The following is a 22,771-nucleotide window of genomic DNA, read 5'->3' as shown; positions in this document are numbered from 1 at the left end:
ACCCGTTCTTCTTCATAGGAATTCCTCTGATGCCCTCGTGCTGATGGGCACAATGATGCCTCTCTTGGCTGGGGGTTTACAGAGGGCAGAGAGTGAACTGGCATCACAGTACCCTTTGGGGTGGGGAGGCCAGGCACTGTCACTACACATGTGGCTGCTGCTAAACACGTGACTGTTGTAGTTCCTGACTTACTCCGGTGAGCTTGCTGCACCTTTTCCCACTGGAAGCTCTGCTCTATGGGGTCCATAGGCCCCAGGGTCCTGGAAGTCATTTCCTCTGTTCTTGGGGGTGGGGTTGGGTGGACCATGAGGGCTTTGAGGTTATTAGCCAGACTGGGTCCTGGCTGAGGTTTCGCCCAGGATCTATGTTTACAGGTCGGTCGCCTGAGGTAACTCCCAGGGCTTGGCTTCTATCCTAGGCAAACTTGGACAGCCTCTTGGGAAAAGGAGCCCAGAGGACCTGGAAGTGGTGACCCAGCAGGGAGGCTCCCAGGGTCTAGAAAGGGTCCCATTCAGTGTGGGAGTCACTTTCAAGGAGGGCTGTGAGGTCTAGACTAGGGACAAAGTGGAGCCTAGCTCCTCCAGGCTTGTCTGCAAAGAGCTCTGGTCTCCACATGGGGTTCTTCCCATTAGTGGCTCTCAGTGTAGAGACCGCAACATATTATAGTGCCATGGAGCTTCCCATGCCAGAGCTGAGCTGTGCCAAAGCCTACAGGAGGGCCAGCTGCCACTTTAAGTTGTTTTGGTGGCCTCATGGAGGCTTGGACAAGATGTTGGCACTAAGTCGTCCCACTGTCTGGGGTTTAGCAGGACCCCTCATCATGCCAACCAAAATGCGAATGCGTTTTCAGTGGAGATTCCCACTCCTCCACACTCCCTCTTGGCTCAGGGGGCACCATCAGCATGAAGTCACCTGTGGGTAGGATGAAGAAAGGGAGGGCTTGTGTTTGAGGTTTGGTCTATTTTCTTTCACTGTGCATCTCTGGCTGTCCTGGAACTCACTCTGTAGACCAGGCTGGCTTTGAACTCACAGAGATCCTCCTGCCTCTGCCTCTCTGAGTGCTGGAATTAAAGGCATGCACCACCATTATCCGGCTGGGTCAGTCATTCTTAACCTCAGAGATGGAAGTCCTCAGTCATACCATGTGATGTTTAAAGCTTGTCCTGTTGGTGGGGATTGAATGGCCTTCTCCCAGGGGCCCCCTAAGACCATCAGAAAACAGACATTTACATTATGATTCATGACAGAAACAAAATTACAGTTATGAAGTAGCAACGGAAATAATTTTTATGGTTAGGGGTCACCACATTGTGAGGAACTGTATTAATGAGTCACACATTAGGAAGGCTGAGAATCACTGCTCTAAGGGCTCCATGGTAAAGGACAGGGTTGGTTGTGTGCAACAGACATGACCACGCCTACTTTAAGGTCAGGCTTTGGGCCATAGCCGCACCCGCTGATTTACAATGTGTCTGCAGCTGTTCTGATTGCAGTGCTGAGACACTCTGCAGCAGACACCGCAGCCTTCAGAGCCCCAAGTATTTACAACCCAGCCCTTGGCAGAAAGAGGTAGCCAATCTCTGGTGTGAGGCACACCGTGGCCAGTCCTGCTGACTGCCAGGCCTCAGACTGGGTGCTGGGGTAAAAGGTGGAATGGCATTTTCATGCCCCGCCCCCTGCCCCCCGAAGATGGAGTGGTTTGTGCCCTCCTGAGCCATGCCCTCATTCACCCAGTGGTTCTCTGCCTTACTTCCAAATGAAGGAAGCAAGTTTTGGATGTCAAGCGTGGCCTGACCCCATTTGTGTAAAAGCTCTCCATGGGCACTTATTCTCATGCAAGTGGGAAATGGCTGAGAAAATGTGGGGCGGATACTCCCAAATGGCGGCTCCCTGGGGAGCAGTGTGGAACTACCTCCCCAAGCTTAGACTTTATATGCATTAAAAAAAACCCACCCTGCACGGCTGGCACAGTTTTCAAGATTTATTTTTATCATTTTTAATGTTGTGGATGTATGCATCTTTGTGCGGGTTTGTGCCCGTGAGTGTGAGTGCAGGAGCCCGTGGAGACTGGAAGCACAGGATTCCTCAGAGCAGGGGTTACAGTCAGTTATGAGACCCCCGGTGTCGCTGCTGGGAACCAGCCTCAGGTCCTTTGCAAGAGCAGTACATGCTCTTAACTGCAGAACCCCCTTTCCAGCCCAGGTTTTGGAGACAGGGTTTCTCCGTGTGGCCCTGGCTGTTCTGAGACTCACTCTGTATTCTGTGCTGGCCTTGAACCCAGAGATCCACCTGCCTCCCTGGTGCGGGGATTAAAAGGGTGCGCAACCACCGCCCGGCTGGTTTGCAAACTTCTCAAGTAGAGTCATTTTAAAAAGTAGGATATGTGTCCGAAGGTGTAGTTTTACTTGTTCTAGCGAGGGCTAGGCTGCAGGTGTGGGAGGTTGTGCACAGTAGCTGACCACCGAGACCTTGAGCCAAAGAGAAAAGCAGAACTGAGCCCCCAGCATCAGGACCCAGCATCCCACTTAATGATGCTAAATGAAGCCCTGTCCAATGGACCAGAAGTTCCCCCAGGACTTCATCTGCTCAAGATCTTGCAAGAAAGTACCATAGACCAGGGGCTTGAATGAAGGAAATTACTCTCTTACTATTCCAGAAGCCAGCTATCTGAAATCAAAAGCTCAGCAGGTCAGTTTCCCTGGTTCCCTCTCTCCTTGGCCATTTGCCTGTGGGAGGCCATAGTTCTGTTTGAGTACAACCCATACAAATGACCTCAGTTTAATATATCACCTCTTTGAATGCCCCACCTCAAAACGCTGTGATAGTCTGTGGTTATGCAGTAGAAGCTTGACCACAAGGGAATGCAGGTTAGCTCAAGGAGCAAGGACACTACCATCCCCCACGAAGAAGAGAGACTTCAGGAAGAGAATGGGTACTGCAGACTGTGGCCCACGGTGGATTGGGCTGTGCCTGTCCCAACAAGGAGAGGAGGACGGTGCCTCCAGGTATAAGAAAGAGGAGTCTAGTATTCAAAATCCCTGTCTTTCCCGAGAAGCCAACTATAGACACAGACACAAGTATAGATGCAGATGCAGAGCTACAGGCCCATAGATCCTCAGATCCACAAGGCTATAGGCTCCTAGATCCACAGTCTATAGAGCTACAGGTTCATATGTATATAAATACACAGAGCTACAGACATAGATCCTCAGATCCACGAAGCTACAGGTCCAGATAGATAGATAGATAGATAGACAGACAGACAGAACTACAGACACAGAATTATAGGCACATAGATAGATAGAGCTATGGGCACATAGATCCATGATTACACAGAAATACAGGCACAAAGATACAGAGCTATAGGCACATAAGTCCAGAGCCACATACAAGGCTGCGGCTTTAGAGTTCCCAGGCAGACATAGACACAGGAATTCTGGGACACAGTGTAGCACTGGGAACACTATAAATTGTGTATGTGTGTGCAGATGTGGATAGCTTCTTCTCCCTGTAAAACGCTGGTGCTCATCCCAATGGTTTTCCACAAGCTCCAAGATAGCCCTGAGCTGACAGAGCTGCAGAGCCTGGCCCAACCCCAGAGGCTTCACTTCACCTACCATGCCTCCTTTGTCCCCCAGAGGCCACCGTAATCTTTTCCTGGGTCATGTTGGCCTGTGATCGGTTTTAGGTTTGACTGCCTGGTGTGCAGTTTTCCTCTTCTATTCTGAAATACAGCTTGGAATTGTACCTTTATTATTTGCCCTCAATAGTTTGTCCTCATCCTGACGGGCCACGCAAATTGCTGCAAACCCCTGACAGTCACGTTACACAGCATCTCAACCAAATCAGGCCTCCCTAATTCTGCTAGAACAGAGCGAACAGAACGGAGCTGAACGTGGACCAGAGCGAGAAGAACCGAGCCAAGAGGCCACCCTGTTTTGTAGTTCTGTGCAATTCTAGATTATGTTGTCTGTAAGCCACTAGCTTGAATTCCTACACAGATGCAGGATCAGCCTCTCCCGGTGCCGCAGCCGCCAGGATGGTCCTGGCACAGCAACAGATGCAAACCCACAGATGTGGATAAGTCGCTACAGATATGGTGGACCAGGTCTAAGGTCCTTGGCTGTGTGGAGGGCAGAAATCAAACCCAGAGAAACATTTAAAAAATAGAAATTGTGATGAGTGGGGGATGGAGCAATATGAGCAGCCGTGCTGGTGCTGAAACACTGTGGTTCTTGAGCAGTTCAGTCAAAGAGCCCTGAAGTCACCGCCTGTTACATCTGCATGTGTGTGAAACACCAACATGAGTTGGTGGCCCTGTTGGCAGCCTGGTTTAGGAAGCAAGACTGGGAACATGAAGCTATACCTCTGGTCTTTAATCTGAGATCTGAGATGGAGCCTCCTTTTCTAGTGTGTGGAGGAGGAGCTGTGACTGTGAGCTCAAGTGACCTGCTGGTCATGATGCAGTTTCTCAACTCACATGAGGAGCTGGCTAGTATGACCTCTGACCTCACACAAGGTATCAGAATCTCTCCCACAGGCAGCATCCCAGTGGCCCGTCGCCAGGTCCACTACCATCCCTGAGTCACTAGAACCTAGCCCAGCTAAATAGCTTTGGGACCCCACCCCAGGGATGCTGTTGACGTGTTCGCCGAAATGAGTTTCAAGTGATTTTCCTTTTAATTTATAATTGCTCCAAATTAAAAAGTAGTCAGACAATATATGAAAAAGATCTGGATATATGAACAATCTTTGCCCACATCCATTCCTCCATCCCCAAGTATCAACTATCTTCAAGGGAGCAGGCTTGGTACTAGCTTCCCCATCACCAAGGGTTTTCTGCAGACTGGGCACCTCCATCTGTATCTTTACACTAGTAGTGTTTCCTTCAGGGGATCCAGGGCCTTGGGGCTTTAGGCAGAAGAAGGGACCATGGCTGTGTCACAGGTCTGTCCTATAGAGAGCCCCGCAGTGCATAACCAATTTGCTTCCAATCATTAGCCAACAGGCTTTGCAGGTGTGTGAGGTAGTTAAGCTATAAATTCCCAAACTGAAAGGGGCAGGCTGACAGCATGCCAACGAGAAAGGGAATTGCTCTTACCACCCTCCCCAATCAGGAGGACAGCAGGAAGAATTGTGTTATTAGAAACCCAGCACCCCGGAAAGGAACTGAAAGCATACAAACAAAACAGCATTTATTAATCGCCCCTCCCCCCCAAATCTGCTGAATTTCAGGATGATCAGAAGGGTCCATGACTTTGTGAGCTGGGGTTTCTCCACTCTCTCTTGGGAACACAGTGGGTGCTCTGTAAGATATGGGGGCACACAGCCTGGGGCACCGTGACTGAAGACAGCAGGATGCTCGCAGGTGTCAATGGCCGTAGTGGTCTGAGGTGACGCCCCTGCCCCTTGAATCAGTCACCACAAATAGCTCCCTCCGACTTCTGTCATTGTCCGACTTGGAGCACAACTGAGTCTAAAAGCCAGCGGCCCACCACTCCCACTGCCTCTTCTTGCTCCTGTCAAATGCGGTTTTCTGGCCGCTGTCATCAGTTGTGGGAAGGCTGGAGGGAAGCTGAATTACTGGATGCTGCGTGACACTGTGCTAGCTGGTTATGCATTAACCTTTCTCATCTTCTCCGACCTCGGGAGACTCTGTTGTTACCCAGGGCAACAAGGCACCAGGGGAAAGTGACGGTTAAGCTTTTGTTCGTGTCTGACGGTAGCATAAGCAAGAGTCTAGACAGGACAGGCAAGGTACCCACGGTGCCTCATTTTCCCGGCAGAGCACAGACCCAGAATTGTCTCTGCTGAAAACCTTTAACAAAAGGCTCCCAATGACGGATGGGAGCCAGGAGGAGGCAAAGGGAGAGGGCTGCAGTGGAAAAGTACCAGCTGGAATCCGGGAGGGGAAAGCGTCCCAAGTCCCCCCAAATCAGAGGGGTCTCAGAATGGACTGGGACACAGTCACCTTGGCTACGGATGCAGGCATCTTGCTGCAAGGCTGTGGGGGTCAGAGGTCTTGACTGCAGGCCTCTCCAGGTCTGCCCGGTCTGGCAGTGCACAAGGCTGGACAGGCTAACAGTGTCCCTGGGAGGCCTGATGGCGAAAGCTCTGTCAGTTCTAAGGTCATGAGCCTGGAGCTGGCTTCCTAATGACCATGAAGATTTTAGCACTTAAGGGAATGGGCTCTGGCTACAAGTGTGGCTCTCCCAACCTACTGGAGGTCCCTCAAGCAGAAAGAGACTGTGAGTCATTCCCCCAGCTAGTCACACCGTGTCCCTTAGCAGTTAGGATTCAAGAGACTGCCAGGAGGGGAGGAGCTGGGCCAGAGCTGAGACTCCTGATTGCTGGCCCAGCATGGGAGCCACCCAGCATGTCCCCATGTCCCCACCCTGGAACAGAGGCAGTTCTGGGTACAGATAACACACCTCACTGCTGTGACTTTCAAACATCAATCAGTATGTGTGTGGTGAGAGCCAGCTGCCATACAAGGGCTGGACAAATGAGGCATCTACTCTTTCCCCGGTCAGTTTGCCCTAGCCAATCTTTCTCACTTGGTGGGAAGCAGAGATTCCCAAGACCCACAGAGGTGTCCAAGGTCAGACGGAGTGAACAAGCATGAGATGAGCTCTGACTGACTCATTTGACCCCAAAGGTCACACTCATGCTTCCTGCCATGATGCTTGCGGGACAGGCTTAGGTGGCATCTGTCCTGCTGAAAGCCCAGAGAATTGCCTTGAATCTGTCCCTGCTGTGTCCCTGTTGGCGGAGGAGTGGCTGTCGCGGGGCATGTCCCTGTGTCCTGAGGGTGGGCCCTGCTTCTCACTGCTTCCCTCTCTCTCCTCTCTCGCAGGTCAACATTGTCATCCTGGTAGCTGTGACGAGGGTCATCTCCCACGTCAGCACCGACAACTACAAGATACATGGGGACCCTAGTGCCTTCAAGTAAGTTGACCCCAAGTGTCCACACCCCACTGCACTGCCCATGGGGGCCACTTGAGGCTTCAGGGGGGACAAGGTTGCTTCCCGGGACCCGCACCTGAGTCTTCACCTGGCTCTGCATTCACAAGACCTGCATGGCCAGTCTTGGTTGGTTTGGGTCCTTATTCCTCTCCTTACTCCTGGTGACGCAAGATGAGATCTTAATGCAGCCGTATGAATATGTCCCCTGGGGGCTTCTCTAGTCAGAATCAGAGACAGCTGGAGGGAGGGGAAACGAAGATTCTAGAGATGGAAATTTGACTTCTAATTCCAGCAGCAATGGGCCCCTCTGACCCTCACTTCCTTCACAGTGGAAAGGGACTATCAGGGCCCTCTTCTTGGGATGCCGTGCGAGGGAGCATCCTAGAAAGCAGTGTTCCACGCACACTGGGCTACCACTAAAGGAGAAGGAGTCTTTGGAACTACCCCATCTCCCACGGAATTGACATGTCAATTGAGGTTGCCTGGGTTCCTGGTGTTTATCTACTGGGGCCTGCCAATGGCAAATATCAGAAAAACCTGCAGCAACTGGATGGGGCAGGAGACACAGTGACCATAAAGTCCTGAGCCTATAAGATACCCCATAGACGAAGATACAGCCCCCTGGGCTCAGTTCCCATTTTGTGTCTCTCCTTTGAATGGGCTTCATGCCCAAATCCACACTCCCCCCTCTGACCAGAGGCAGAACAGCAGTGGCCAGTGTCCTCTTTGGGAGAGTGTCTTCCTTCCTGTTTGGTGGTGGTGGGGGGCGGGAACGCTATGGTGATCATGGTCAGACCTTGTACCCAGTGGAGTGGGATTCACTCCTGGGACTCATGAACCCAAGACTCATAGTCCTCCTTGACCATAGGGAACTGTCAGTATCCTGAACCCTAAGGATCACGGCTGAGAGCCCCGTCACAGGTGGTTTGGGAGCTCCTGCAATAACAACTGGGGTGCCAGGCTACTGGTATCCTGTAAGCCACTTTAAAAACAGTGTATTGAGCAAAAAACTATGAACAGGCAACAGCAAATCAATGAGATAATTATTCTAAACCCTATACATTAACTTGAGAAGTGGCAGCTCTCTTGGGCTTTTTCTGCCCCCTGGAACCTTCTAGGCTGTGCCTGAATGAGGAAGCACATTCAGGAGCATCAGGAGCACTTCCTGTCCACTTTCCTCTGAGGGGTAGGGGATCCTGGGTCTGTCCCCTGCCCACTGTGGCCTGACCGGGAGGGGGGCTGTTCTTTCTCACTCCACCTTCAGCCCTAAGGCCTTCAGTGGTCAGGGTCACCATCCTTACCCAGCTTTCATACCCAGCCCAGGTTTTTGTTCCTATCTTAGCCTGGCCCCTGTAGTACCAAGGTTGGCACTGTGTCCAGGACATATGCAATCCTACTACCCCCGTTCTATCCGCCATCTCTCCCAGAGCTCAGCTAGGAGGTCTTTTCACCCCTACGTCTCTCTGCAGAAGCACCACCAAGTGCTGGCCCTATCTGGGCTCCAGAGGCTTCAGGTATAAGTGTACTCTGGGAAGGCAGAGCTACAGTGGAAAGCACCATGCCCTCAAGTGTCCACAGACAACCAATCTCATTCCCCACTGAGCCATTTCTTCTCCCTGCAGACTTGGCACCCCAAGGCCCTCCTGGTCTAGTCTGCCTGCCCACTGCTAACATGAATGCCACCTCCCTTGTTCCAGGTTGACAGCCAAGGCTGTTGCTGTGTTGCTACCCATTCTGGGAACCTCATGGGTGTTTGGAGTGCTTGCTGTCAGTGACCGGGCCCTGGTCTTCCAATATATGTTTGCTGTGCTCAACTCCTTGCAGGTAAGGGGAGCCTGCAGGCCAACAGGTTGGCAGCATGGTCTGCTCCCATCATCCCTGTTGGGTGTGAACACCAAGACGCAGCTAAGGCAGTCTGGTGTCCTCTGCTTGGAAATTGGGGTGATGATCAGGGTCTTAGACTGTCCCTGAATTGAGCCATCTGGAAATCTCCCCTTCCCTGGGGCTGCAAGCCCCCTACAGTGACCTGTGCTCATGTCACCATCAGAATTGAGTGTTGGGGGGACCTTGTGTCATGCGTGGCTCTGACACTCTCTTCCCTTCCTTCCCAGGGCCTTTTCATCTTCCTTTTTCACTGTCTCCTAAACTCAGAGGTACGTCTATCCCACCCCCTCACAGCTCCAAGTGACTTCTCACTTCCATGAGGGCACAGAGAAGGGCAGTGCTGTCTAGGGTGATACAACCCTTGTCAGGCTCTCCTTAGGAACCACTGGCTTTGAAGTCGATACTGTACCAACTTTGATGCCCTGCCCTTGCGTTGGGTGCTTGGGGCTCAGGACAGAGCAAGTCTCTAGAGGCTGTTGGCAACGACCCCTGAGAATTTGCTATGCCATTCTCTGGAGTTCCTGCTAAGGCTCCTTCTTCTGCCTTTCAAGGTGAGAGCCGCCTTCAAGCACAAGACCAAGGTGTGGTCCCTCACGAGCAGCTCTGGCCGTACCACAAGCACGAAGCCCTTCAGTTCAGATATCGTGAGTACAATGGGTCAGGTCTTCCTGAGCCCCTTCCCTGGCTTTACTAAACCAGTTCCAAATGCCTTCCTCTTCCCCCTCACCATTCTCAGGGTCCTTGTTAGTGTGGCTGTTACCTGAACCAGCAAACCTGGACATCAACCTGGCTGCAAGCCTGCTTCGCAGACAGACATAGCCTCTGCTTAATGGAGGATGCATGCTCCTTGCAAGCCATTGTTTAAATACAGAGCTCCACCCACTGCACCCTCTTCTCCAGGCCCCTGGAAAGGTGTAGATGCAGTCCAATTCTCTGCCATTTACTAACCCCTTGCAGTTCTCAACCTCCCTAATGCTGCGACCCTTTAATGCAGTTCCTCGTGTTGTGACCACCCCCACATCCATAAAATTATTTTCATTGCTGCTTTGTAACTGCAATTTTGCTACGGTTATGAGTCATAATGTAAATATCGGATACGCAGGATATCTGATAGGCAACCTCCAAAGGGGTCGAGACCCACAGGTTGAGAACCACTGCTCTAGGGTTTCCTCCTTGGATGGCACTAGGTAAAAGTGTTGCTGACTTATGGCCAAACTCCCACCTCAGCCATTTGCCTAATGGCCATTGTCTATCTTCTTCACGGGAATAAACAACTCAGGAGAGCAAAGATGAAGCTTAGCTTTGTCTAGCAGCCCCCAACCCCCCACCCCTCCACACGTATGGCATGTTCCATGAAGAGAGTGCACCTGGCTGACTGGTAATGAGCAAAGAACCTGGGCTGGGTGGGCAAGGAACCTGCATGGGTTCTGGTCTGGACTCTTTGAGTGTTCAGAACCTGTGTCTCAGAAGTGGGACCCCAGATCCTCACATGGTCCCCGACCCAAAGCTCTTTGTATTCACACGGAATGAACTCTATCTCTTGAAATTATCTCCACACCTCCCTTTGTGTTTTGTAGGTCAACGGGACCCGGCCAGGCACGGCATCTACAAAGTTAAGCCCATGGGACAAGAGCAGCCATTCTGCCCACCGTGTGGACCTATCCGCTGTGTGATCAGGGTGACTGCCACTCAAAACGAGTGCCTTCCCTGTAGCAGAGAAAAATGCACACCCTGCCTCCATCATGGGTCCCTTTCCTTGCTGCCTCGGCCTGAGTTTACAGCCCCGACCTATGCAGTACAGAGTGTTTCCCTAGCACTGCAAGTTGACTCAGGGGGGTGTGGCCAGCGATGATGTGACCCTTCTTCACTGATGCGGTAGGCACTTCTGTTCTCTGTGGACCCCAGAGCACAAAGTAGTCCTTGGTGACACCTAAGTGTAAACCTCCCTTGTTACCCTGTGCACAGAGCACCGCACCAGCAAGGCTGTGGTAAATGAGGCCTAAGGATGCAGCCACAGGAGGGCATAGCCTCAGCCTTGATGGAGACTCGGAGTCCTGGGGGATATTTCAGCTCCTGTGTGTCTCCAAAGGGTCAACAGAGGTAGCTGGGTTATGTGGGGGAATGAGGACAGCACCAATTGGAATGTACATCTTTATGTAAAGGGCCACTAATTGGGCCACCTCTCACCAGTTCTGGGGTCTCTGCCTTTGCCTGTCTGGAGTCACCCACTCTCCTGTGTATGGAGTCTTGTGAAGACAGCCTAACGGAGCCACTGCTTAGGAACTGACTCAGCCTACTTCTTGCAAGCTGTGCCTTGCTGGACCTAAAGCCAGCCTTAGAAAGCCTTTTCAGACATGAGCCTCTCTACTGTCCCTTGCCTCCTCCAGGGCCGAGACCCCCTGCTGGACATCCACCTGCATCAGAGTCTCCTGATTTTCTGCTAGTGCAGCTACCCCTATGGTCTGCTTTCTCGTGGCTTTGGCATTACCACCTCTGTGTAAGAGCCAGTGAGGAACAAAACAGCTGGATGTCCTTCATGTCACACATCAGACCATCCACACCATTAGTGACCGCACCAAGTCTCCACCACTAGGCAGGGTGGCCACTGGAGGTATGACTTAGCTCTGGGAGGTGCAGTCACTGTGACAACCGCTTGTCAACAAGATCCTCGTGTGGGTGGGGATCACGGAGAATAATGGAACAGGCTGTGAAGGTCCAACTAGCCTAAGTTGTCTTAGGACAGGAACCTAAGTGTTTGTGACATGCACAGCCCAGACGACCAGTCTGGCCCTGATACTGGAAAATCCTCACTTCCCATGACATCCCTGAGCTCCTACCTGCACCCCCCCCCCCCGCCCACTTTCTTGGCTTTAGAATATGTTTCCACTCAGTTCTATGGATCTTTTTGGCTTAAATTGTTTTCTCTTCTTTTCTCCACTGTACAGAAATGGAGCCAGGGCCTGGCATAGCTAGGCAAGCACTCCACACTGAGCCACACCCCAGCCCCTAAGTGACAGCCCCCATGCAGGCATCTCTTCCAGAAGCCATAAGGCTATAGGACCCGACTTTGTGCTGTTCAAGCCAGGACTTAAATCTATCAGCCAACTGGGCCCCTGTGACTCTCCTGCAGCCCCTGTGGCCAATGCAGGCTGAGGCCATGCCGAGACTCTGTGCTCGGTGACAAGTCCCGTCTATAGAATGTGTGTGGTCACTGCTCAGCATCTCACTACTCCTCAAACCAGACACCAGTGACCCAGGGTCCAACCTGCCCTGCTGAGCTCCCAGTAGTGAGAACACTGTATCCCTTCCACGCGTACTGGGCTCCCACTGATGCATGGCAGGCCAGGGCTGGCTTTACTTCCCACGGAATGCTCAGTTTCTGGCTTTTTGGTAATACTCGCTCTTACGTAGCTGATATATAGAGAGAAGTCAAGAGCAGACCCTGTCTCGGCTACCCGTTCCCAGTGAGTGAGAGCGTGCGGTTTATTTATAGACTACCGACTTTGGCTTCTGCAATCATTTATTATCTGTGTGTAATTTGGCCCCACATAAATTAGAAAGAATGGTGTGTGTGAGAAGTTACGGCAGAGGGGAGATGATGAGTTGCTGCTATCGTGAAGACATGTTGCGATTTTGATGAAATAAACTCTTAATGTCCTTAACTAGAGTGTCGAGCTTCACAATCTGTGCTTAGTGGCACCTGAACACGACGCTGTCCCCAAAGCCCCAGCGCCTACTGCATACCCGGTATATTCCAGCCCAGGGGTCTGTATCCAGGGGTGGGTGGGAGCACCCCAGCGCAGACGGCAGGCTCGGGAAGGAAGGGAACCACAGAGGGAGCTGTCTGGCTTGGGTCTTTCTAGGCTGTTTGCTGTAGTAGACGGTCCTTCCAATTGCATTTCCCTCACTGGCTGCAACCTGCTGCTTCTTTATTCTGCTAAAATTAGCTCTTGGTGGCAGGGGAAGGTTTGGGCTAATGCTGGAGAGTTTGGTTGATGTGCAGCCTAGCAGGTGTTTGATTTCACCAGCCACCCTTACGGTAGGTCCAGCCCCTCTCATTGGCCGGTGGGTTGTGACTTATAGTCCTAGTAAAAGATTAAAAGCAACAGTGATCGTCAAACTATAGCAATGTCAGGAGAGGCGTGACTCTGATATTTCTCTTAATGCACTATGCTTGTGTTTTCTTCCTGGGAGGATGGGAGGTGGCACAATGCCTGTGAGACCAGATGAGATGTGTTGATGACCTGGGCATCATAGCGTAACATTAGCCTCCTAGATAAAGCATGATTTGATCCAGTCACTGCTGATCTCATGACCAAGGCTGCTGAGAAGAATATATGGCATGGATGTGACAGACCAACAAGCAGGGGGCACGTACAGTGTGGCTGCTGTACACTGATGGATCGATCCTATATGTGGCGGGACATGTGCTAGCCGGACGAGCAGGAAGCATCATGTGGTGCGGATGCTTCCAGCTAACAGGCAGGAGGCATGCATGACATGGACACACTAGACAGACGGAAGATTCACATTCCAGGTGGATAGAACAGGACAGCATGAGGTTTTATGGCATCCCTCAGAAGGGCATGCAGTTTTTTAAAAAATTTAATTATTTATTTCTGGGATCTTTTCCTTTCACACTTTTAGACTGTGGCAGACCACAGGTAGCAGAAACTGCAAAAGGTAAAACTCAATAAGGTAAGACTGCTGCCGTGCTACCGTAGCTGAACGGTTAGTTCTTAAATCAATTAGGAACCAAAACAGCGTTTTATCCCACCTTCCCTTATTTCTTCTCGGATATTCCACTCCTGGGGCTCTGTTCTTCACGTTAATTAGGGCTTCTATCCGATCTAATCTCTCTGCTTTCTGAAGAAACTCACCATTTCCTGCCAGGAAGCTGTGCTGAGTATCCATCCCCCGGCCACTTGTCTGAGATAATTTTCTTCATAGGGTGATTTTGCTAGAATTATGTAATTCGACACTGGTGTGTTTTCTTCTTTCAATTGCTCAGCTATCACCCCCACCACCACCACCATCTTCCTGAGCAGAGTTGATAGGAAGTTCCCTGGAATGCTATTCTTGTTACTTTGTGGGTAATCTGGGCTCCCACATCCGACTAAGGAGAAATTTACCTGGGCTTTGCACAATTTTAATGGCGCGTCTTGGTTGACTTTCCGAGTGTGTGTGTGTGTGTGTGTGCGTGTGTGTGTGTTGCTCCATGCAAGCTTCCTGCATGCATAGTTGGTATGTTGGGAAGCTCTCAGTCATTACTGTTGACTTTATTCATTTTAATTGAAAACATCATATGATTAAAAGATCTTCATGCCGGGCAGTGGTGGCGCTCGCCTTTAATCCCAGCACTCAGGAGGCAGAGGCAGGCGGATCTCTGGGAGTTTGAGGCTAGCCTGGTCTGTAAGAGCTAGTTCCGGGACAGGCACCAAAGCTACAGAGAAACGCTGTCTCAAAAAAACCAAAAAAAGAAAAGAAAAAAAAAAAAGAACTTCATGTCTGTGGGTCTTTCACCTGTGTATATGTCTGTGCACCATGTGTGTACAATACCCAAAGAGGGTATCAGTCTCCTGGAGCTAGAGTTACAGACAGTTATGAACTGGCATGTGGGTGCTGGAGATGCACCCCCAGTACTCTACCAGAACAGGAAATGCTCTTAAGCAATGAGCTGTCTCTCTAGCTCCTGTCTTTATTTTTAAAATTACTTTGAGAGAGACAGAGACTCAGACCTAGCCCATGCTGGAGTTCATGGTTGAATCAGAGGGCTATATGCTGGTATTGGTTTCTCCTTCCATCCTGCGGGTTCTGGAGATCAACTCAGGTTGGCAGGCCTGGCATCAAGTACCTTTACCAACTGAGTCACTCACTGACCAGTCATTGTTACACACACACACACACACACACACACACACACACACACACACACACACACTACAGTCTCTTCCCAGGTTCACACAGCTTCCTCTTTCATGTGGGGGGGGAGGGGAGTCAGCTCCTGCCCCCAGGACTCTTAGAACACCTTCTGTTTCTGTTTAGCAGTTTCTTAGTCTGTTTACAAACTACTCACTCCTTCCCTGGCTGTCTGGAGTCACCATGGTCTCCGGAGGCCTTCTGTATTGCTGGAGGAGGGCTTTAAGTGGAAGATTGCATTCTGATAGTCACTTCTGTGTCTGCCTATTGACCTCTCCCATCTGTTTTGCATGCTTTGTTCCTTTTCCATGATGATGCTTAAGACATTAACCACAGAAACTTTATTTATTTGGTTTTTAAGTCAGGGTTTCACTGTGTAGCTCTGGCTGTCCTGGAACTAACTCTGTAGACCAGGCTGGCCTCGAACTCAGAGATCCGGCTGTCTCTGCTTCCTGAGTGCTGGGATTAAAGGCGTGCGACACTACTCCAGGCTCAATCTCTGTCATTTCCCCGTCTCTAGGGATTGGCATAGCAGCCCCTCAGCCCCTGAGCTACAAGGGTGGCTGCCCCTATTTCCCAGGGACACTGTGCTGTCAATTTTAGAGCCCACAGGTAGTTAGTATAAAGAAGTTTCTAGGTACAGTTGATCAGTGAGGATGGATGTGAGAGACCCAGGTCCCTGGCTGGGATACAGTAGCCCTCCAATGCACCGCGGAACCCCTTCTTGGACACACTATGGAGGCCCTGGTGGGTCACTGCATGATCCCCAGGATATCACTCTGGCGGGAAGGACTGTACCACACATCACCTCCAGCTGGAAGCTTCAGCAGGGTTCTGGGGGATGCCACCTGTGGTTCTTGCAAGCGGCAAGCCTTCAGCTCTCTTTCTCCCTTAGGAAGGCTGCACTTAGAGGAGATTTAATCAGGAAGAAAGGATGGGCCTAATGGAGTCTGTCCAGGGATCCAGGATCCTGGCGCCTCCTGCCTCCAGCTCAGCTGCTCTGTAATTGGCCCCATAGCCTCTTCTGCATCCTTTGGGTTTGCAGCTCTGAGCTCAGCTATGCTGCAGGCGGCCTCCTGCTCTGCGTTCGCCGCTTGCTATTGCGGAATGGTCATCCTTCTCTCTTGCTGTGTGCTGTGGATGGACGCTGGCCAGGCTCCTTCCACAAGGGCTGGGGGCTGGTGCCCACGACACCCTTCCTCTCCTCTGGCCATGCTGGGAGAATGTCTTTGCCTCTCCCTGGGTACATCTCAGGATGTAACTCAGTGTGAAGCCGGTACCCAAGCTGGGAGGGGGCTGGGGCAGTCAGACTAGAGTCAGGAGGGATGGTGGCCTTCCTGCCACAGCCTGTCATTGACGTGGAGCTAGAGTTTCAGCAGCCATGGTGGAACTTCAGAGAAGTAAAACACAGAGGGGACCCTAGAGACAGGACAGAACAGGCCCTTCCCCAGCAGAGGTAAACACAAGGCCAGCCCTGCATGATACTGTCCACTTAGGTTTGTTAGGGAAGTAAGCTTTTGTCCTGTCTCAGCTCCTGTGGCATGGAGTTCTCAATACTCACAGATGGCCCACTGTCACTAGAGGAGTGATGTCTGGTGGACTGACTGCAGAGAGCAGCTCCCTGCAGCTGGGGTTCAGCTGTACCCCTCACAGCCCCCAGTGACTCTCCCTCTCAGTGTTCCACAAGCATTTAGCTGTTCATGGTCATCCCCTAAGCATTCTGGGTACCCAGGGTCCCATGTGTTCATGCCTTCATTGTGGGGTGTGCCCTTAGTTCCCTGTGGTCCTCACTGTGTCCCAGGAGCAGGTGACCATCTCTGTGGGATACACCATGGTGCAGAGCCCCAACTTTATGGCAGTGGGTCTTCGAGGGCCCTGCCTCTGGAACTTCTAGGTGTGTTGCCTGCCAATGCAGGACATCCATCTAACCCTCGCCAGCTGGTCATAGGTTCTAAATATAGGAGCCTCTCAGGAGCAAGGACTTCTCCACTCTTCTTCAGCCTCCAGGGAGGACTAGCAAGTCACCTGCTGTCACCTGGCTGCCCCACGAGTTTCCTCAGCGATCGGGCAACAATGGGTGATGGCAGGATGTGCCAGCAGGTGCAGCCACAGCCTGTGCTTTTCCTCGCCTGCCTGGCAGGGTGCTGACTTGTGATGGTGTCATCCATTTCCTCTAAAGCTCAGTGACAAAGTGTCATGACAATGTCCCTGGAGACATGCCTGACTTCCTGCTGAGCTGTGGTCGGTCTGTGCCCTTTCCCAACCACTTCTGGCTCCGTTCTTGGCAGGTTCTCAACTGGGCCTCATGGTGCCCTAAGGGAGGCCCCAAGGGGTATGGAATAACCTAAAGGCTGGGAGCGGGGACATAGCTTTGAATACCCAGGGTCTCTTTGTGACCTCATCATGAACTTGCGGCTCTGTATTTCTTCTCAGTCTCTCACCTACCTGGCTCAAAGTTCTCAGTTTAAATGTCTTCTCCTGGGGACTTCTTCCCCAGATTTCTGCACCATGTCATTAGAGCCTGCCATGCTCTCTCTTTGTAATGTCCATTGGCTTAACTCGTGCCTTGATAGGAAAGTCTCAGGCCTCCTTCCGAATCCGCTGTAGATGGGAGACACCCCAGGGGCCAGGGTGCTCTGTCTGCAGTATTATACCTACAGCAACAAGACAGAGCCTGGACACAGAAACTTAGAAATGTGTACAGAGTGACACATGGCACCGCTCCACCCAGGTCCTTGCTGGGCTCCTAGAGTGAGTTACACACACCATGAGACACGGAAAATGAGCCGTAACAAGCACATAATTACCCTCCAAGGGGCCTGTGTCTCCTTTCTTCCTAATTACATTTGTGCATTATGGGCTTGTGATTAAAACGACGGCCAGTGTCACGGCACAGACCACGCCCAGGAAGTGAGCGGTAGAGATGGCGCTGCAGGGGGCACTCCTAACGCTGGGAACCATGACGCCGTTCTGAGATATGCACTTTGTTCTGGAAAACTGAAATTGACTTTGATGTCTTTTGAGAGCTTTAATGCACTTTTAATTCACACAGAACATCCCTTCTTAGCTCTCCGTGCTCCTCCAAGAGCGAGCGTCATGAATAGGTGGCATGCTGGCAGGAGAGCCAGTTTAGGAGGAGAGCCAGGGCAGTTTGGGCAGAGTCATTATAAGGCATGGTCTAATTCCCAAGCCTGTCTCAAAGAGCATGGCCGTGGCGTGTCTGGAATCCATATGCACTGAGTGGGTACCGGAGCCCGGGCAGCAGTGTTTGTGGTCAGAGAGTTCAAACCCATGCTGTGTTGTGGTCTCAGGCCATCATCTCTAGGACTGGCTCCTGGTTCCTGGGTCCCAAGCTGCAGACTGTGACTCTGGGCAGTTCAGATGACAGGAGCACACCTTCTCATTTACACCCCACCTTAAAGACAAGGATATTAATTGCATAGTTACACACCTCAAATCCTTACACCCTGTTTTAAAGACAAGAAAATTGATTGGCTAGATGCACACCTAGGAAGTCAAGGACTCTGAGTCCACTTGTATCACGCCAGACCCATGCATCAAAAGCACCAGAGTGAACTGCCTTTCTAGAAAACCTGGGTCTAAAGCCCTGTGCGTGTCACATGGTGTGGGGAAGGGCGCGGATCAGACAGCGTCACGCTGAAGTGGCTGGTACCCAGCAGCCTGCATTCCTGTGCTCCCCTCAGGGACCTAGACTACCTGTGGTCCACGGTCTTCCGACAGCCAGTGTGGTGAGTGCTGGAAGATAATACAGCTGCATCACTTTACCATGAAAGATGCAAAGATGGACAGCTGGGACCAGCATCACTCCCACGGTCCACCAGCCGCATCCTGAGAGTCCTTTAATAATGCAGGAAGCAGGCGTTTTCTCAGCAGTGCCAGCCAAGCTGGAGCTTCCAGAGACTTCCTGGGTCCTGTGCTCTCTCACATCTGGACTCAGCAGTCACACCCCCCGGCTGTGCTGCATTTCCAGGAAGAGCAGGGGTGCTGGGGGCAAGCCTGGGCAGCAGAATGCAACAGAGAGATTTATGTAGATGTCAACCAGGACTGTCTGCATAAGCATTTTTTTTTTTAATCTAGGAGATAAAGGCTTTACTGCAAAGCACTTACTGAACAATTGACACTGGGAAATAAGGCAACCCTCTTGTATTATATATGCCCACCAAACACAGGCTATGTGGAGCCTGTGCGTGCTCACTTGGGCAACAGGTGGGCTCCTCACATGTATTATGTTGAGGTGTGAGCGGCTTTGGTCTATTGTCCACATCGCTTGTGTTTAAACTGCCTTGTTACTAGAATGTGTCACCATCTTGAGTCCCTTGCACGTGTCATTGTGTTAGTGTTTATCTGGGGTGCCTGTTTCTTCCTGTCTTACCCTGTGGGTCACATGGTTGAGCACGGGGCTGATATGGGTGATTTTTGTGCATTTCCTGTGTTATGGTCTCTCTCTGTGTGTCATTTTGGGATCCCTGTGTCTGCTTTGGCATGTTCTCACTGCCACAGGGGAGTGTGACTCTGCAGGTCACTTACATGCATTATGTGTGTATGTTCTGTGACTCCAGCATGTGTGCTCCCTGCAGCTCACATGTGGTGATGCGTGTGTCACTTACAGTGATCATATCTGTCTGTGTTCTCCTGGTGACCAGATGCCTCACTCCCATGAATGCTGCCCACAAGTGGTTCCCTATAGCACCCCACTCTCTCCAAATGGTGTAGGGTGTGCAGAGTTGGCTGCCCACAAGTGGTTCCCTATAGCACCCCACTCTCTCCAAATGGTGTAGGGTGTGCAGAGTTGGCTGCCCACAAGTGGTTCCCTATAGCACCCCACTCTCTCCAAATGGTATAGGGTGTGCATTCAACTCCTTCCCATGGGTCTTTGGTGCCTGGAGAAGACTAACAGCATTGCCAAGGCTAAGCTCACTCTCCTCTCACAGGGACAGCATGGAAGCCTGCTTGAGTGTCGGGGAGGAACTCTATAAGGACAAGCCCTGGGCAGCAATGTCTACGCAGGCAGAACTCTCCATGGTCTCCAGCCCCAGTGGGCAGAGCCTCTCCTGCCAGCTCCTTTCGATCTGACCAGGATGGATGCAGAGAACCCAGATGGGCAGTGGATCTTGCTTTAGGGAACAGCATCTTTTCGGGGCAGCAAGGTTTCTGGATAGCCAGTGTTTCCCTGCCTCGTCCTCAGGGTGGGTAGAGAAGTGGAGAAATGAAAAAATGGCCCTTCTGGACACCCATGTCCCCAATGCCCTCATGCCAGTGACAGCTTCATTTGGGAGCCTCCCTGACTCCTCTCACAGAGGGGAAACTGAGGCTTGAGCGCTCAGTGTGGCAGAGCTAGGTGACAGGAACAAAAGCTACTACCCTGGGTGTGTTCAGGAAACAAAAGGGGAGGGGCAGGGCTGGCTCTCAGAATCAAATCTCTACAGAGAGCAGGCCTGGCTCCAGCCAGGCTGGGGGTAGGGCTTCATGACGTCATCAGAGCCAAGCTCAGTCCTTCCATCTCAGCTGTTGCTGTGGCTTCTCAAGTTTTGACTTCAGGATCCAGAAGCTGTGGCTACTGTGCCAGGATGGACATTGGTCACCCTTGCTTCCTCCCAGACCCAGCTCCTGTCAGTCCCGGGGCAGGTCTGACCCTCACTCTGATTGGCCATGAGTTGATCTCTAGAGGCTGGGTATAGGGCATGGAAAGTGTGAGAGCCTTTGCCACCCGCCCTAGGACAAATCACATTTCCTGGGATTGGACTGGCTGGACCATGTGCAGACCATCCCTGCACCAATCAGAGACAAAGAACAGGCTTGGATCACGGGATCAGAGATGCTGCCCACCAGGGTCTCAGGCTCCCAAGGGACCCAATATAAAGATTTTCCTTGTTCTGTTGCCTGGAAAGTTCCTGTCTTAGCTAGGGTTTTATTGTCGTGAAGAGACACCATGACCACAGTAACATAAAGGAAAACATTTGATTGGGGCTGTCTTACAGTCCAGAGGTTTAGTCCATGATCATCACGGTGGGACATGGCAGCATGCAGGCAAACATGGTGCTGGAGAAGGTGCTGAGAGTTCTCCATCTTGATCTGCAGGCAGCAGAAGCTATCACACTGTGTGTAGCTTGAGCATAGGAGACCTCAAAGCCTGCCCCCACAGGGACACACTTCCTCTAACAAGGCCACACCTTCTCCAACAAGTGCCATTGTGCCTAATGGGTCTCCTAACAGTGCCATTCCCTATGGGCCCAGCTTTCAAATACATGAGTCTTTGAGGGCCACGGCTATTCATACCACCACAGTCCCCCACCTTCAGGATTCCAGACATTAAGATGGGACTGGCCTGGACATCTGCTTGTCACTCAGTCAGCTCCACTTTCTCAGCCCCCCCCCCCTCCGGTTGCCTTCAGGTCACACATACACCCCCAGCTTTCGCCTGTTTCTACAGAGCTACCAGCCCCCTTCCCCCTAGACCCAGCAATGGCGTGGTCCTCTTAGGACCCACATGGGTGATGCCCCTGAGTCTCAGTACCTCCTCTTACTTCCTACATCCACTCCATATGGAATAGGCTGTAATTGGGTGGGTCCCCAAGCGGGGAGTGGATTTTGAGTTTGTATCCTAAATGCTTAGCATACACCCTCGGAAGCTGACAGGATCATCCACCACTGAGCCGGGCTATCAGAGAGCTGCAGACTGTGGACGTGCGCGCTGGCGTGAAACCCTAGTCCCGGGATTTTCCGCTTCATTCGGGAACCAGGAACGCGGCCTAATGACATGGGAAGCTTTGAGACAGACGCGGAAGGTGGTGAGCTCTTGGTGGAGTCTCCAGGGAGCTGATGGGATTGCAGTAGCTACAGTTCTATCCAGAGGAGGGAGGCACAAGCCCCATGGAGAGATCTGAGGTTTTACAGAGAGAAAGAGCCCAGGGCCCTGTGGCCCTTGGCCCACCACAGCAGCAGCTAGCCAGCAAGATTCAGAATGGTCTGACTGAAAAGGGAGCGAGCAAATCTCTGTGAGGCTCTGCGAACATCTGTCTGTCTTTCTCTGCGGGCACCTCTCAAGCTCCCCTCGTATCTGCTGCAGCCCTTCCGCCTCGGAACCCCTTGGTAGCAGCTGGAGTCACTGAAAAAGTTGTTCCATTCTGCAGTTCATCTACCCCTCCTGCAATAAGGGGTGGCCGCATTGAGGCTGGCTACGTTGTTACTCCTTGAGATCGCAGGTGCAGAGACATCTGACTTTTGGGGTGTGTGCCATCATAGCCCCTCTTCTTGGCAATGGAGATAGTGGTGGCCTGGCCCTGCATTGATGGCAGTGAGCACAGAATCTCTTATCCGTAGAGATGGGCAGGTGGTATGGCTAGGAAGTTGTTCTCATTTCCTTTCTGTGGTTGAGCTAAAACTCTCTGACCTAAACAAAGCAACTTAGGGAAGGGAAGGGTTGATTTGGCTTATACTTCCAGGTCAGAGTCTGTCACTGAGGGAAGCTGGGACAGGAACTTAAACAGAAACCCAAAGAAGAAACCATGGAAGAACATTGCTTGCTGGCTCAATCACTCCCTCACGCTTACACAGCCTTCTTGTACCACCTAAAACCACCAGCCTGGGGAATGACATCACCCACAGTGGGCTGACCCTTCTACACATTCCCACAGGCCAATCTGACCTAGGCAGTTCCTCAATGGAGGCTTTCCCCCCATATGCCTCTAGGCTGTGTTAATTGACAGCTGAAGTTAACTAGGACAGGGACGGACATAGCTTTGTAAGGACAGATGTTTGGAAATGATTATGGCCACGATCCTCTTCTGCATCTGTTACCAAAGAAGGCATATCTTGTGATGGAGAAGAAGCAGAGCCAGCAGGGAAGTGACACGCGTCCTCCTGCATGCCTTGGGCTCTGCCGTTGCCCAGTTTAGCTATCACTCAGCATCCTACATCCCAGGGCTCAGAGATAAAGGCCACATGCTGCAGTCTCTTGTGCAAGGATTAGAGTTCACCGTT

At 51.7% G+C, this 22,771-nt stretch overlaps 1 protein-coding gene across 2 annotated transcripts in view; it reads left to right on the top strand.

The window, feature by feature from the left end:
- The window catches only part of Adgrd1 (adhesion G protein-coupled receptor D1), a 113,162-nt gene extending 100,695 nt beyond the window's left edge, over positions 1 to 12,467 (top strand). For both annotated transcript variants that reach the window (XM_057765957.1, XM_057765958.1), the window contains 5 exons: positions 6,858 to 6,949; positions 8,665 to 8,791; positions 9,079 to 9,120; positions 9,403 to 9,495; positions 10,429 to 12,467. In XM_057765957.1, the coding sequence (XP_057621940.1) occupies positions 6,858 to 6,949; positions 8,665 to 8,791; positions 9,079 to 9,120; positions 9,403 to 9,495; positions 10,429 to 10,524 (450 nt within the window). In that variant the 3' untranslated portion in view covers positions 10,525 to 12,467. The remainder of the gene's footprint in view (positions 1 to 6,857; positions 6,950 to 8,664; positions 8,792 to 9,078; positions 9,121 to 9,402; positions 9,496 to 10,428) is intronic.
- Positions 12,468 to 22,771: the final 10,304 nt, after the last annotated feature.

The sequence above is a fragment of the Chionomys nivalis genome, chromosome 3, assembly GCF_950005125.1.
Source record: "Chionomys nivalis chromosome 3, mChiNiv1.1, whole genome shotgun sequence".
In the NCBI taxonomy this organism is placed as follows: Eukaryota; Metazoa; Chordata; class Mammalia; order Rodentia; family Cricetidae; genus Chionomys; species Chionomys nivalis.
Note: the sequence above shows the minus strand (reverse complement) of the source record. Positions and strands in the feature narration are given on the sequence as shown.